Consider the following 13,303-nt stretch of genomic DNA (forward strand, 5'->3'; position numbering starts at 1 on the left):
AAAATACTTTACCTTCTCAACTTTCTTCTTTTTAACAGGGGGGTCAAACCTGTCATTGACTCCAAAATACTGAGTAAGTTCCTTCAACCGGGTTTCACTTGGGGACTGTTCACTATAAAAAGATAAACAATATGTTTTGCACTACATGTACTCATTTTCACTTTTACTGTTTTTAATTGGTCACTACTATTATATTACAACAACTAGTTCTTTGTTATGTTTCAGAGGTAATTAGTTTAACTATTTGTACAAACTCTACAAATACTAACTACAATAGACAAATATTTTCAATTCCACCTACCTTGGAGATTCTTCTTCATTCTTCAATTTACCTGAAAAGAATTCACAGTGTTAATAGCTAAGTATTTAGTTGTTATTTCAAAATTACAGTTATTAAAAATTAATGAGCTCTGTTAGTCACAGTTTAACATTAGCACTATTGACAATTAACCTGAATTAAAACAAAATACCTTTTCTGGAGCGTTTTCTTTTTTTCCTTCTGAATCTTGAAGATGAGATTTTCTGTTCAGAATGTTTTTTATGCAATTCTTGAAATTTCTACATAAAAGTAAAAACAAGCAAATATATTCTGAAGCAACACATGCATCAAAAAATAACAATAAAACTATTATATTCTAGTATTTATAAACATGTATTTAAGTTCTTCTTGAGATACTATATTCTCCAAGGCTCTGTCACAACCTGAGTTTTCATGCTTTATTTCTAGATATTTCTATATAAGTCAAACTGATGATCTGAGAGTAAAATTCAATGGCTTATAGATAACAAAAAGACAAAATTAAGATAGAAATGCCTCCTGTATCACATTAGGCAAAGTAGCTAATCTTACTAAATGAAAAACAAAACAAAAATGAAAGCAAATATCTGACTGGCCAATGGAATGACCACAGACCCACCTGGTAATAAAAGAATTCTAGGTGAATTTTTCCTACCTATTACCTCCCAAGAACATGTACACCCTGGCCATGGCAGAGATACACAGGCATGTGCAAACATAGGCTATAATAGGCACATCAGAGAAAACCTACATTCCATATATGTACGGGAACTCCAGAAGGACACTCTTCATATGCATTTACATTCGCCTCTGCTTCAGTGTCTGGTCCATCGGCAGGGAAATCGGTGCCCTCTGTTTCTGTAATGGTCCCATCTTCTTCATGTTCCTGTAAGTTAGGTCCAGAGTTCTCTATTGTGTCTTCATCTTCAGAATTCAACTCAACATCACTTTCATTTAGGCCAGGAGGTAGCAGCCCACTCCACATCGTTTCTTCTAAAGGGAAAGGGGTAAAGTTAGACCTATTTAAATAGGCGTGCAAGGAATTTTAAAACCATTAAATGACATCCCAGAGTCTAATAATTATACCTATAGTTTGGGAACAGTCCAGCTAAACTTTTTAAAAATCTATAATGGGAGAAAACAAAATTGAATGTTTCACCTGTATTTGGATGTATAAAACAGAGGACTTACTAAGGAGCAGGAAAAAAATTATTAAAAAAAAAACAACACGTTTTTTAAGTTGTACAAGTAGTATGAGGAAAGTGTGATGGTGAAAAGGATACCCTAGATTAAAATGTTATACTATTTGCTAAACTAATATTAAATGGAGTATAATCCTAACATTTTAACAAAAACATACTATATTTGGTAAACTAATATTAAAGTTCAAAATAATATTTAGCAATAGCTATACTGTCCATTTGTAAAAGGAACCATTAGCTAGTGTTAAGTTTAATAAAAATTATTTTTAAAAACTGGAGTTGTAGTCAATTTGTTCAAATTAAGATAACTGAGTACATTTTCACTATAATGGCACCGTTTATTTTAGAATATTGAGCCAAATCCATTTTATTTAAAAGATGCCCTAAACAGAGAAGCTGGTTGTACTGCTCATGATTACTATCAACCTGAAGGAATAAAATGAATAGAAATCTTTTCTGCTAAGTCTTCTATCCCATATTGTGATTAATTAACCTAGTAACAAAACCACCACCATTAACCTCTGAGACAAAGACATCATGGGCTATTCCATGATCCCTAATAACTTTAAGGACCTCCTCCCAGGTCCAAAAATCAGATCTTACTTTCTGCTATATTGGTCCAGACTCATCAGCTGTTAGCTCTCAGAAACATCCTCACCAAAATATTCTCTTGACTTTATAAGAGGAAGGATCTGACATCTAACTGCTCCAATTGTAATCCTGTGTCTACCATATACTAGGACTATATGAAAATCATTTTTAACACCTCTGTTTTTTCATCTGTAATTATAATGCATCCAGGCTTGTTCTGAGGATTAAATGAGATAAGCCATGAAAACACTCAGCAGTATTTAGGAGGTCCTAGGGGCTCAATCAATGCTCAGTTCTTTTCTGCTATTATTATTCCTGTGGCTATGTTCATTTTGACAGCATTCATTCCTAAGGTAGTTTGGAAGTTTCTCATGTTTGAAGTGCATTTGCTTAACAATTGATGCAAATCATTGACTTCCCTGATTTCCAGGAGCTGACATAAAGTTTCTATAAAAAACGTTGGTGTCTGGTTTTCTAAATAGAGCAATAAACCCAGAAACAAATCAGCATGAAGGTAATGGGGCTTAAGCTTCAAGGCTCATTTGCACAAAACACTACACCTAGTTTTATATTCAGAATATGTATTCCTTCTTTTTAGAGACCCAAAATTATACAGGCTCCAGGCCCCATAAAACGTGAAGGCATCCCTACACCAGCCTGAGGATTTGGAAAGTTGGAATGGAGATCATCTTGAGAAGCTCTATAAGCACAAAGGGCATCATGTAAATTATGCCAATATTAAAAAACAGTTGTCATGTTATTAATAAAAATATTTCTATTCTTCTGAAAAGCAGGGAGAGAGGAGCAATAGTAAGTTCCATCATGACTGTGATACTGGCATATGATACACCTGTAGGCTCCTTTTCCATTTCAGGATTTAAGTGTAGTAACAAATCTCAAATATAGCTTTAGCATAACTGGGCGTCTTCTATGCTTGCAACCACCATTTCTTTCCCCTATCCACAGGATCTTGTGCATGCCCACTGAGTGCCAGGCGCTCAAGATTTGGGACAGCAGTGTTCCAAACAGGCAAAAATGCCTAACTTCATGGAGCCCAAATTCTACATAGGAGCCTGCAAAGCGGAGCAGCCCCATGGCCAGAAGCTCTACTGTAAATCAGCCCGACATGGAATGGCAGCTATTGACACGCTTTGGGCTCATGTTCGAAAACACCGTTTTCTATTCATAGCAGAGACGTGTCTTCCACACATTCCCAATGATACTACGTTAGGCCTCCAGTTATTTCTGTTTTGGCTATTCTGATTCTCTGTTTCTCTGGAGCGTCTCTCCTGCCACACTTACCAGTGCATATTCCTTTATTTTGAAGCAGATCACTCCAAATTACCCTTTAAATGTGAAACTACTCAGCCATTCCCAGGAGACGTGGCAAACCAGAAAACTGGAAACTTAAGGGTTTATAGTGCACATTTTAGCCAGATCTATACAACAATCCCTGTATTAATACAAAACCTATTTAAGTCTGTAATTAAAACAATTTTAATTCAACCATTTTTTGCCCCACAAAAGATGCAAATGATTCAGAAGCCAAATTTACTCTATGATTTTAAATATCACCTTCACCATCTCATACACTCTCTACTTCTGAAGTTAAGATTCTTTTCCTTCCCACAATTATTCTTTTAAAAAAATTCTGTGTATACTACACAGAACACAGCTTTAGTCCTGGGCTGACACAATTTACTATGAAAATATTTATGTGTCATTCTAGACTGAATGGTTGGGTTTTCTTTTGCCCTTGAAAACCACAGTCACTATTTATTTAGCACAGTGGGCAGATTGCAACGCATCAAGAACATGACACAGTTCAGCAATTCCTAATCTAAGGTTTTTATAAAGTTTTATGAAGATAGTAATGGAGGTCTCTAAGCTAATTTCAATATTCAAAGCCCAACATTTTCCCCCTCAAATATCAGCCACATCTACATGAGGTGACTTAAAATCAATGAAGCATTATTTACCATATTCATTGATCAGAGGGTCTGATTGGTAGCTACAGACCTGATTTTCATAAACACACACACACACACACACACACACACACACTAATGAATACACGTTAATAGACACAATCTTTCAAAACATGGCACCCAGAGAGATAGCAAATTATAATAAAAGGCATTTGGGGTTGTGAAAGGATGGGGAACAGCTGGTACGGGAGGAAAAGACTTGGTTCTGAATGTTGAAGCCAGGTTCCTAGTTCTAAGGAACATAATTGTGGGCAAGACACTGCACTTTGCCTGGTCTCCATTTTAAAGCTATAAAATGAAAGTGTGATCCGATGACCCCTGAGATGTCTTGCAACTTTCAAATGTTTCCTTATGGGTCTTAATATTGTATGAGCCCAAATCCTCGGTCACCTCCCTCTTTGCTGCAATACTCCATCCTCTTCCAGGGAGATGCAATAGCGATGAGGCCCCTCTGCCCTAGGAGAGACCGCCCTCTCCTCGCCCTAGCTGTCACAGCCAACACTGAGTTTTCAGTTAGTTGCACTTCACACAGGGCATCAAAGAGAAGAAAACACATTATGACAGAAGAAACAGAACCAGGACAAGGAAACAGAGCAGGTCATTGCTATTTATTATACAAACGATGTGACAAGTACTGATTTACCACTAATCTCACAACCGCCCTCCCATGAGGAATTACTACGTTTTACAAATACGATAACTGACTTGTGTAATGCACCATTATCCACTTATTTTACAAAAATGGAACTCATGACTTCAAATTATAAACTTTTAGAGGACAAAAGTTTGGAAGAATGAGTCGAGCCATTAATCCTAGACTTGCTAAAATTTGATTAAGAAATCCCCGCCCCCACTGTTAAATACAGAAAACTATGTAAGATGCTACACTAAACTGCATATATCAAAAGTCACATTCTGGTAATACCGTCACATTTGTGGCCGACCAGGCGGCTGCCTATAACCAAAACCCAAAAGATACGATCCAAGCAGTTTAAGGAGTAAATGTCTCCTAGCTCCTGTTCTGGATTCCAGAATTCCAATGCCTTTTTCACCAAATAATAGTTTTATTTACCACATTTTGTATTCAATTAGAAAGAACCACAGGAATCTCAACCTTGTCTGATATAAATTTAACCTTACTGTATAGTCACCCCCCACCCCTCCCACACACACACACCCCAATCTGAAGAGAGTGTTAAATAATTTAAATAATAATCAGGCTCGGAATACGTTACTTAACTAAAATACCTTAAACATGTGTCCTCAATACTATAAACAATAAAGAACTTTAAAAATGTATCATCCACATTCATGTAAACATCATGTTTACTTTCATAAAATAAACGTGTTCCCTCTTCTCAAAAAGGCAGGAAGTACAAGTGCATCACGGGCCTGCCTTCGGATGTAAGTACCAACCCCAACCCCCAATACACACACACGATGGATGTGTTCGGCAGGATTCTGCAGGCATCCGTATGTTTTCATTCAAGAGGGTGTCTGTTTAGCTCGGCCGTGGAACACACACTTCCTGAAACCCGAGAAAACGCGCAGTGAACCAGCCACACACCGAGGAGAGGCTGAGAAAACACTTACATTCAGGACTGACTGCAAGAGGGTGGCTCCTGCAAGGGACCCTCTTCCTGCTGCGCCGCCCGGCCCGGAACTGGCGGGCGCCCTGGGGGCAGGTCACTCCGGTCCCCCCGGGGCGCCCGGCACAGCACCAGGCGCCGAAGGTTCCGGCACCGGCGGTCTAGCCGGCGGACACCCCCATTCACTGCATCTCCTTCCCGGGACACAGCAATCGTCCGTGGAAGCCTGGTTCCCGGCCTAACCGAAAGCCTCTCCCCATCACCTGGGCCGGGCAGGGAAGGAGAAGGCGCTGCGACTCCCCTGCCGGCACCTCGGAGGCCAGGCCCGCGGGAGGGGCGGCTCGGGCGAAAGGCTGTGAGGCCCTTCCACGGCCCCCTCACTCCCCGGGCCCGGCGCTCCTCCCCGCCTCCCGCCGGAGCCCGAGCAGCCCGGGAATCAGCCCCGCCGGCGGCTCCACTCACCGGTCCGGAGCCAGCCGCCCGGCAGCCATCTTAAGACCTCGCAACATCGCGCCTCCTCATTGGCTCTGGCCGCTCAGCCAATGGGCGGCGGCCGTCCTGGCCTGGCCGTCGCCGTGGCAACCGGCCGCGCTCCGCTCCGCGGTTACACCCCCCGAATGGAGCGAGTGGCTTGTTGGTTTCTTTCCACTTTTCTCTCCGCCGTGTTCCCGCTTCTGGTCCATCTCCAGGCTTTGTTGTTTCGCCATCCCCGGCCGCACGCCGGGGCCGGCTTAGGCTTTGACCCGGGTTCGTTCCCAAGGAGAGAGAATCGCTGCAGGCGCTCTCTAGGCCCTTCTGGGGACGTTTCTATTAGTTCCCCCTTTCCCTCCCTCTTCCTTTTTTCCCCCCTCCCTGCACGAACTTTTAAAAAAAAAAATCTTTATTGATTATGGTATCACATAATTGTCCTCAGCCCCCCATTCTCACCCCAAACCCCTCCCCACGTATGCCCCCCACCCCCGTTGTCCGTGACCACTGGTTAGGCTCATGTGCATGCACACAAGTCCTTTGGTTGATCTCTCCCCCTCTCTCCTACCCTCCCCTGCCTTCCCTCTGAGGTTTGATGGTCTGATCGATGCTTCCCGGTCACCGGGGCTGTTTTTGTTCTTCAGTTTATGTTGTTCATTATTTCCCCTAGATGCGTGAGGTCATGCGATCCAAGAAATACATACACTTCTATCTGCACGAACTGGTTGCGCAGGCTTCCTTCCCGCCTCCTGCTCTCGGGGAGCTTACCGTCTGGTGCTCCACCGCCCAGGCTGCTTCCCCAGCCTCCTGCGTGGTCTTGGCCCAAAGCTTCTGGAACTTGTCCTCGGCAGCCACTGCTGAGGGGCCCGGGGAGGGGCTGGAGGGGCTAGGAAATAATCAAGAAAAAAGAAAAAAAAGAAAAGAAAAAAAAACGCGCCACGAAGAAGAGAAAACAGTAATGGATCGTGATGGGCATGGGGCCACTTTAGAAGGGCTTCCCTTTTCTGAATCTGTTCGGTAATAGTGATAAGAAGACTAAGAATATTCCCGATTTTCTGAGTGTTGTCACGTTCGTGTAAGAAAATGCACACAAAGACCTTAACCTACTGCCTGGCCCACAGTAATTCTGTCTTAGCCGTCACCAGTCATGCCTTTCTTTGGAACGTTGTAAAACTGTATGAGAACGTTGCCTGGCACTCAATAATATACCACGATTCAGTATGAATAGATCTTTAAAGTTACTACCTAACTATCCATCCACTGGCTCACCCCCGGTGTCTTCCAGAAGATGTGCCGGGTCTGTGGAGTCACCTTCTATAACCCCGGAATCAGTGGAGCCTGGATTGACAAGCTTGGGTGGCTAAGGTCCGTGCACCGTGCTCCCATCCTCTGATTCTGGAATAGAAGCTATTTACAGATCTGTATGAGACTACCCTGGCTAATGGTGTCCAGCTTCTCCGTGTTTTCCCTGAATCCAAAACCTTCCAGAGTTAAAGATGTGTGTGAAAGCTCTGAGGTGGTTCTGGTATTGGGCCTCTTGCTTGGTAGTCAGCTGGGGCACAGACTGGGCGACTTAAGCAGCAGACATTTATTTCTCTCAGTTCTGAAGGTTGGGAAGTCCAAGGTCAAGATGCCTGCAAAGTGGGTTTCCTTCCGAGTCCTGTCTCCTGGCTTGTGGAGCAGGAGACAGGACTTGCTGTGTGCTCACATGATCTCTTGTTCATACATGTTTGGAAAGAGAGAAAAAAGGGAGGGGAGGTAGGAGGAGAGGGAAAGACAAGGGAAAGAAGAGAAAGGAAGGGGGAGAGAAAAGGGATAGGGAAGAGGGGAGGGAGGGAAATGGGAGGAGGGGAGAGAGAAAGGAGGAGGGGAAGAGAGAAGGGGGAGGGAAGGGAAAATGGAGGAGGGGAGGGGAGGGGAGGGAAGGGGGGGAAAGGAAAGGAACTCCAGGGCTATCTCTACCACCATACCTTCTGGTAAGGACACTAATCCTATCAGGGCCCCACCCTTATGGCCTCACATTACCTTAATGTATGATTCTCCAACTCCAAATACAGCCACACTGGGAGGTTAGGGTTTCCACATACAAACTTTATTGTTACACAAACATTCTGCCCATAAAATGCCAACGGGGGAAGAGTGGCCGGAATGGAGAAAGAGCAGAGGGAAGAAGACATGGAGTAGGAAAAAAGTAATGTTGGCCTGTTTAAGAACCATCTAGAATGTTTCCACATAAATTCCATCCAAGTATAATAGGTTTTTTTAGTACATATAAATGTGCAAAGTAGAGGTGGGGAGGGGATATAAGCCCTCCAAACCCCTACAAACTCCGGATTTCACATCAAGGTCCCAGTCCTACTCCAAAATAGGTGTTTTAAATTTTTCTCTATTAATTTGAGAATTTTCAAATATCTGGTTGCTTATTCTGTGGCATTATTGGATTCCTGTAATAAATGTAAATAGTTCAGACTTTCCTTCTGGCTCAGAGCATTATCATTTTGCCAGTTTTCTGAGGGAACTGTCAGTCATTTGATTTATTTTAATCAATAAATTTACCTTCCCTCCAGCAAATTCCTGCCCTGGAAATCTGCCAAGCCGTGCATTTTTGTGAATGAAATACTTGTATTTGGTGAGATTTCCACGAAACATAGAATTATTGAATACCTTTTTACTAAATCATACTGAATACGACGCTGCTAGTGAATTGAACTTGAATTGTGTTGCATCTGGCACTGATTTCAAACATGTTCGTTTCATTTAAATTATCAAACATACCTTAAAAATCATAAAGCAGTTTTTCTTTGCCAAGAAATATTATAGCTTCTGAATAGTTTTTCCTTATATTTCTTAGTGTGGAGATTACAAGTCACACTCATGTTATAAAAGATTAATTGTCGAGGTCTTTTCTGGTGGCTGCTAAAATCTCTGATTGATGAGAATTTTGCCAAGCATAATGAAATCCCTTAACTATCCCTCAGTTGGAAAAAGTGAATACGACCTTGTTGAATATATAATAAATGTGTTTCTTGCTGAAACTGAGAAAGAGAATGAATTAATTTCCGTCTGTACAAAAACACCTTATTCTCTGCATTGAAGAAAACACAGTGTAGTAGTGACTTACATAAAAGAACAGAAAAAAGGGGGTTCTGGATTTCAGGAACGGTGTGACAATGTCTCTTCTGGGTCTATTTCTTAAATTTGCAAAGCGCAGCCTCTATAAGCAATGTTTGTCTTAGAGGAATGTGTTCAACAACTAACACTGACATCGAAGAGTGTTAACATTTGAAGAAACGACATTCCTATATGTTGCCAAAGAAGAGCATTTTTTTAGTTGGTCATGTCCAGTGCTTTCAAAATCTTGTGGTCCAATGGGTGTAAGTACAAAATACTTGGGTATTTTGCATCTAATATAAAATCGTATGCAGTAATTACTGTTGTGTCTATTTTACATATAGGAAATTAAGGCTTCAAGAGTTCAAGGGGGAAACTTGCCCAAGGTCACACAGCTAAGTCACACGCAGGACCAGACTCTCCACCTCACGCTCTTTCCACTGTCGCCCACTGCCGTACTTTTTAAGATCAAGTTCCCAGCACAGTATAGTCAGTAAAGTATGAACATCAAGATCACCCAGTGGGGCCTCACTGGTTTGGCTCAGTAGATAGAGCGTTGGCCTGCGGACTGAAGGGTCCCAGGTTCGATTCCGGTCAAGGGCATGTACCTTGGTTGTGGGCACATCCCAAGTAGGGGCTGTGCAGGAGGCAGCTGATCGATGTTTTCTAACTCTCTCCCCTCTCCTTTCCTCTCTATAAAATAATAATAATAATAATAATAATAATAATAATAATAATATATTTTTAAAATAATGTTTTAAAAAAAGATTACCCAGTGGGATGTGTACCCAAGTGGGAGCTCAGGAAAAGAGCAGCCTCAGAGCAAAATGTGCCCTCCCTCTCCACCCTCAGTACCTGGTGAGTGATCCAATCCTATCAGAGGAACCTCTTCAGTCATTCCTGCTCTGATACATTGAAATCTATGTTGGTCTCCCTTTATCTGGCCTTCCACACAGCCCAGAGCCTGATTCATCTCTCTCAATAAAGGAAGACGTGTAAAGCTTTTAACATAGAGCCTGGCACTTATTGACTAAAGGTCAATAAATATTAGTTTCCTTATACATAAAAACTAAGGGGTGTGTGTATGTGTGTGTGTGTTGGGGAAAAGAAATTGAACATGCAGAGCACAGAGGATTTTGGGGGGCAGGGAAAATAATACGGTTAGTATTTCCATAGTAACCGTAATGATAGATTCATATCAACATGGGTTGTTTTTTTTTTCCCAAGCTCAAAGAATATACAACACCAAAAGTAAACCCAGAGGTAAACAATGGACTTTGGGTGATTATGATGGTCAATGTGGGTTCATAAATTATAACAAGTGTACCACTCTGGCGAGAGAGAGCGATGTGTGGGGACAGTAAATGTATGGAAAATCTCTACCATCTCCATTTTGCTGTGAATCTAAAACTGCTCTAAAAATAAAGTCTTTTTAAAAATCATAAAAACAATTCATTTCATGGGAAAATTATGTGAAACACAAAATGCAGTATCCATAAATAAAGTTCTATTGGAGCATACAGGAAAAAAAAATACAAACAAACAAACAAAAAACACTGAGGAGTACATAAATGTTGATAGGTTATCAGATTAATGTGTCAATAACTTTGTGGTCCTTACCATGTGCCCAGTGCTCAGCACTCCTCTAAGCTTTCAGGAGAATACACAGGAGGTTTATGAACGGGCCTACCAAGAGCTTTGTACTCTGAGATTTGTAATTGGTTGCAAATGGCACATTTTATACTGTAAGTACTAATGTTGTGAGGACCATGATGAAAGCACAAGTATGGATCCTAAGAATGAAAAGCGAGCTAGATGGCAGTCAGCATGAGCTATTTCCTTTGCCTGGACTAACTTTCTCTTTTATACCTAGGAACTTGGTTTCATCCTTCAAAATCTAGATCAAGTCTTACCTCCCGAGCTAAACCTTTCCTGATTGATGAAGTTCTTCTCTATGCTTTCGTGTCAGTTGACACAGGACCATGGGGCTCTGTTCATTTATTTCAAGTTTCTTTCTCTGTTCTTCAGATGATGTCATCTTTAGGTTCTCTCACTCCTTTTTGCCATATCCATGCTATTGTTGAGGCATGCCGTAAATTTTTTATGTTATGCATTTTGTTTTTCAGTTCTATAATTTCTATTGAGTTCCATTTTATAGTTTATGTCTCTTGTCTGAAGTTTCCTATGTTTTCATGATATTTTCATTTTAATCCTTAAACATAACTATTGGGTCGGCAACTAAGTAATTGCGGGTTTCACACATATATGGCTTCAGTTGAATTTTTAGGTTTGCAGACGTAGTACAAATGTAAAACACATTTTGTTATTTGATAGTTGGCTATTCAGCTGTTAATCAGTAAAAAAAGTTTTTTGATCTGTTTTGTAGTTTTTGTTTGGCGTTCGTTGAAAAATGGAAAATCAAAAGGAACATTTTCGTCATATTTTGCTTTTTTATTTCCGCAAAGGGAAAAACGCATCGCAAGCTCATAAAAAGTTATGTGCTGTTTATGGTGACGAAGCCTTAAAAGAACGGCAGTGTCAAAATTGGTTTGCCAAATTTCGTTCTGGTGATTTTTCACTCAAAGATGAAAAACGCTCTGGTCATCCAGTTGAAGTTGATGACGCCCTAATCAAAGCAATAATCAATTCAGACTGTCACAGTACAACACGTGAGATTGCAGAGAAGCTTCATGTATCACATACATGCATTGAAAATCACTTAAAACAACTTAGCTATGTTCAAAAACTCGATACATGGGTTCCTCACGAACTGAAAGAATCACAGTTAACGCAACACATTAGCAGCTGCAATTTGCTAAAGAAACGTAATGAAAATGATCCATTTTTAAAACGACTGATAACTGGCGATGAAAAATGGGTTGTTTACAACAATATCAAGCGGAAAAGATCGTGGAGCAGGCCAGGTGAACCAACTCAAACAACATCAAAAGCTGATATTCATCAAAAGAAGGTTTTGTTATCAGTTTGGTGGGATTACAAAGGAATTGTCTACTTTGAACTCTTACCACCCAACCGAACGATCAATTCTGATGTCTACATTGAACAACTAACGAAATTAAACAATGCAGTTGAAGAAAAGCGGCCCGAATTGACAAATCGAAAAGGTGTTGTATTCCATCATGACAATGCAAGGCCACACACATCTTTGGTCACTTGGCAAAATTAATGGAGCTTGGTTGGGATGTTTTGCCACATCCACCATATAGTCCTGACCTTGCACCATCTGATTACTTTTTGTTTTGATCTTTACAAAACTCCTTGAATGGTAAAAATTTCAATAATGATGATGATGTCAAATCATACCTAATTCAGTTTTTTGCTAATAAAAACCAGAAGTTTTTTGAACGTGGGATTATGATGCTGCCTGAAAGATGGCAAAAGGTCATTGATCAAAATGGGCAATACATTACAGAATAAAGTTATTTAGTTCCATGAAAAAATTGTCTTTGATTTTCTTTAAAAAATCCGCAATTACTTAGCTGCCGACCCAATATTTTTAAATCCTTATCTTTGACTTCAACATTGAGGTTATCTCAGGTTTAGTCTCCAATGATTTTTTTTTTTCCTCTTGAAAGGATTCATGTTTTCCTGTTACTTTCTATGACAAGAAATTTTGGATTTCATCCTGGAAATTGTGAATAATATATTATAAAAACTCAAGATTCTATTATATTTCTCCAATGAACATTCACTCCATTTTAAAGCAGGCAGTTAATTGGCCGAGCCCAAATTGTAAGCTCTGTCTCCCTGTGATGGGGGCAACACAAATCTTAAAGTTTAGTTATTTTAGCATTAGCTGGGCTGCTTGCTATCTGTTCTTCACTGTTCACGGGTCATCCAGACATTAGGGCATAGTTGATATACAGAAGTTTTTTAACCTCATTTTGTATATGAGAGAGAGAATAAAAACAAGGAAAGGAACCAGATCTTCCCTATGGCATTCAATAATTCTACAACTAAAATATTCCTAACCACCAAACACTTGGATCTAAGTCGCAGCATTTAATGGTCACTGGGAATATTTTTGCCACAGAA

The 13,303-nt window shown here is 40.6% G+C and overlaps 1 protein-coding gene across 6 annotated transcripts in view; it reads right to left on the reverse strand.

Moving 5' to 3' along the window:
* The window catches only part of FAM204A (family with sequence similarity 204 member A), a 117,943-nt gene that overhangs the window by 14,581 nt on the left and 90,059 nt on the right, over nt 1-13,303 (reverse strand). Inside the window, exons 1-5 of one of the 6 annotated variants that reach the window (XM_084904617.1) lie at nt 6,131-6,183; nt 1,050-1,288; nt 471-558; nt 302-332; nt 13-112 (exon numbers count right to left, since the gene is read on the reverse strand). In XM_084904617.1, coding sequence (XP_084760743.1) covers nt 13-112; nt 302-332; nt 471-558; nt 1,050-1,283 — 453 coding nt within the window. In that variant the 5' untranslated portion in view covers nt 1,284-1,288; nt 6,131-6,183. Of the gene's footprint in view, nt 1-12; nt 113-301; nt 333-470; nt 559-1,049; nt 1,292-3,393; nt 3,493-5,672; nt 6,184-13,303 lie in introns of those variants that run through there. The other 5 variants (XM_084904618.1, XM_084904616.1, XM_084904615.1 and 2 more) reach the window with 5 other exon arrangements.

This window comes from Pipistrellus hanaki (assembly GCF_964339955.1).
Source record: "Pipistrellus hanaki genome assembly, chromosome: 14".
Classification (NCBI taxonomy): domain Eukaryota; kingdom Metazoa; phylum Chordata; class Mammalia; order Chiroptera; family Vespertilionidae; genus Pipistrellus; species Pipistrellus hanaki.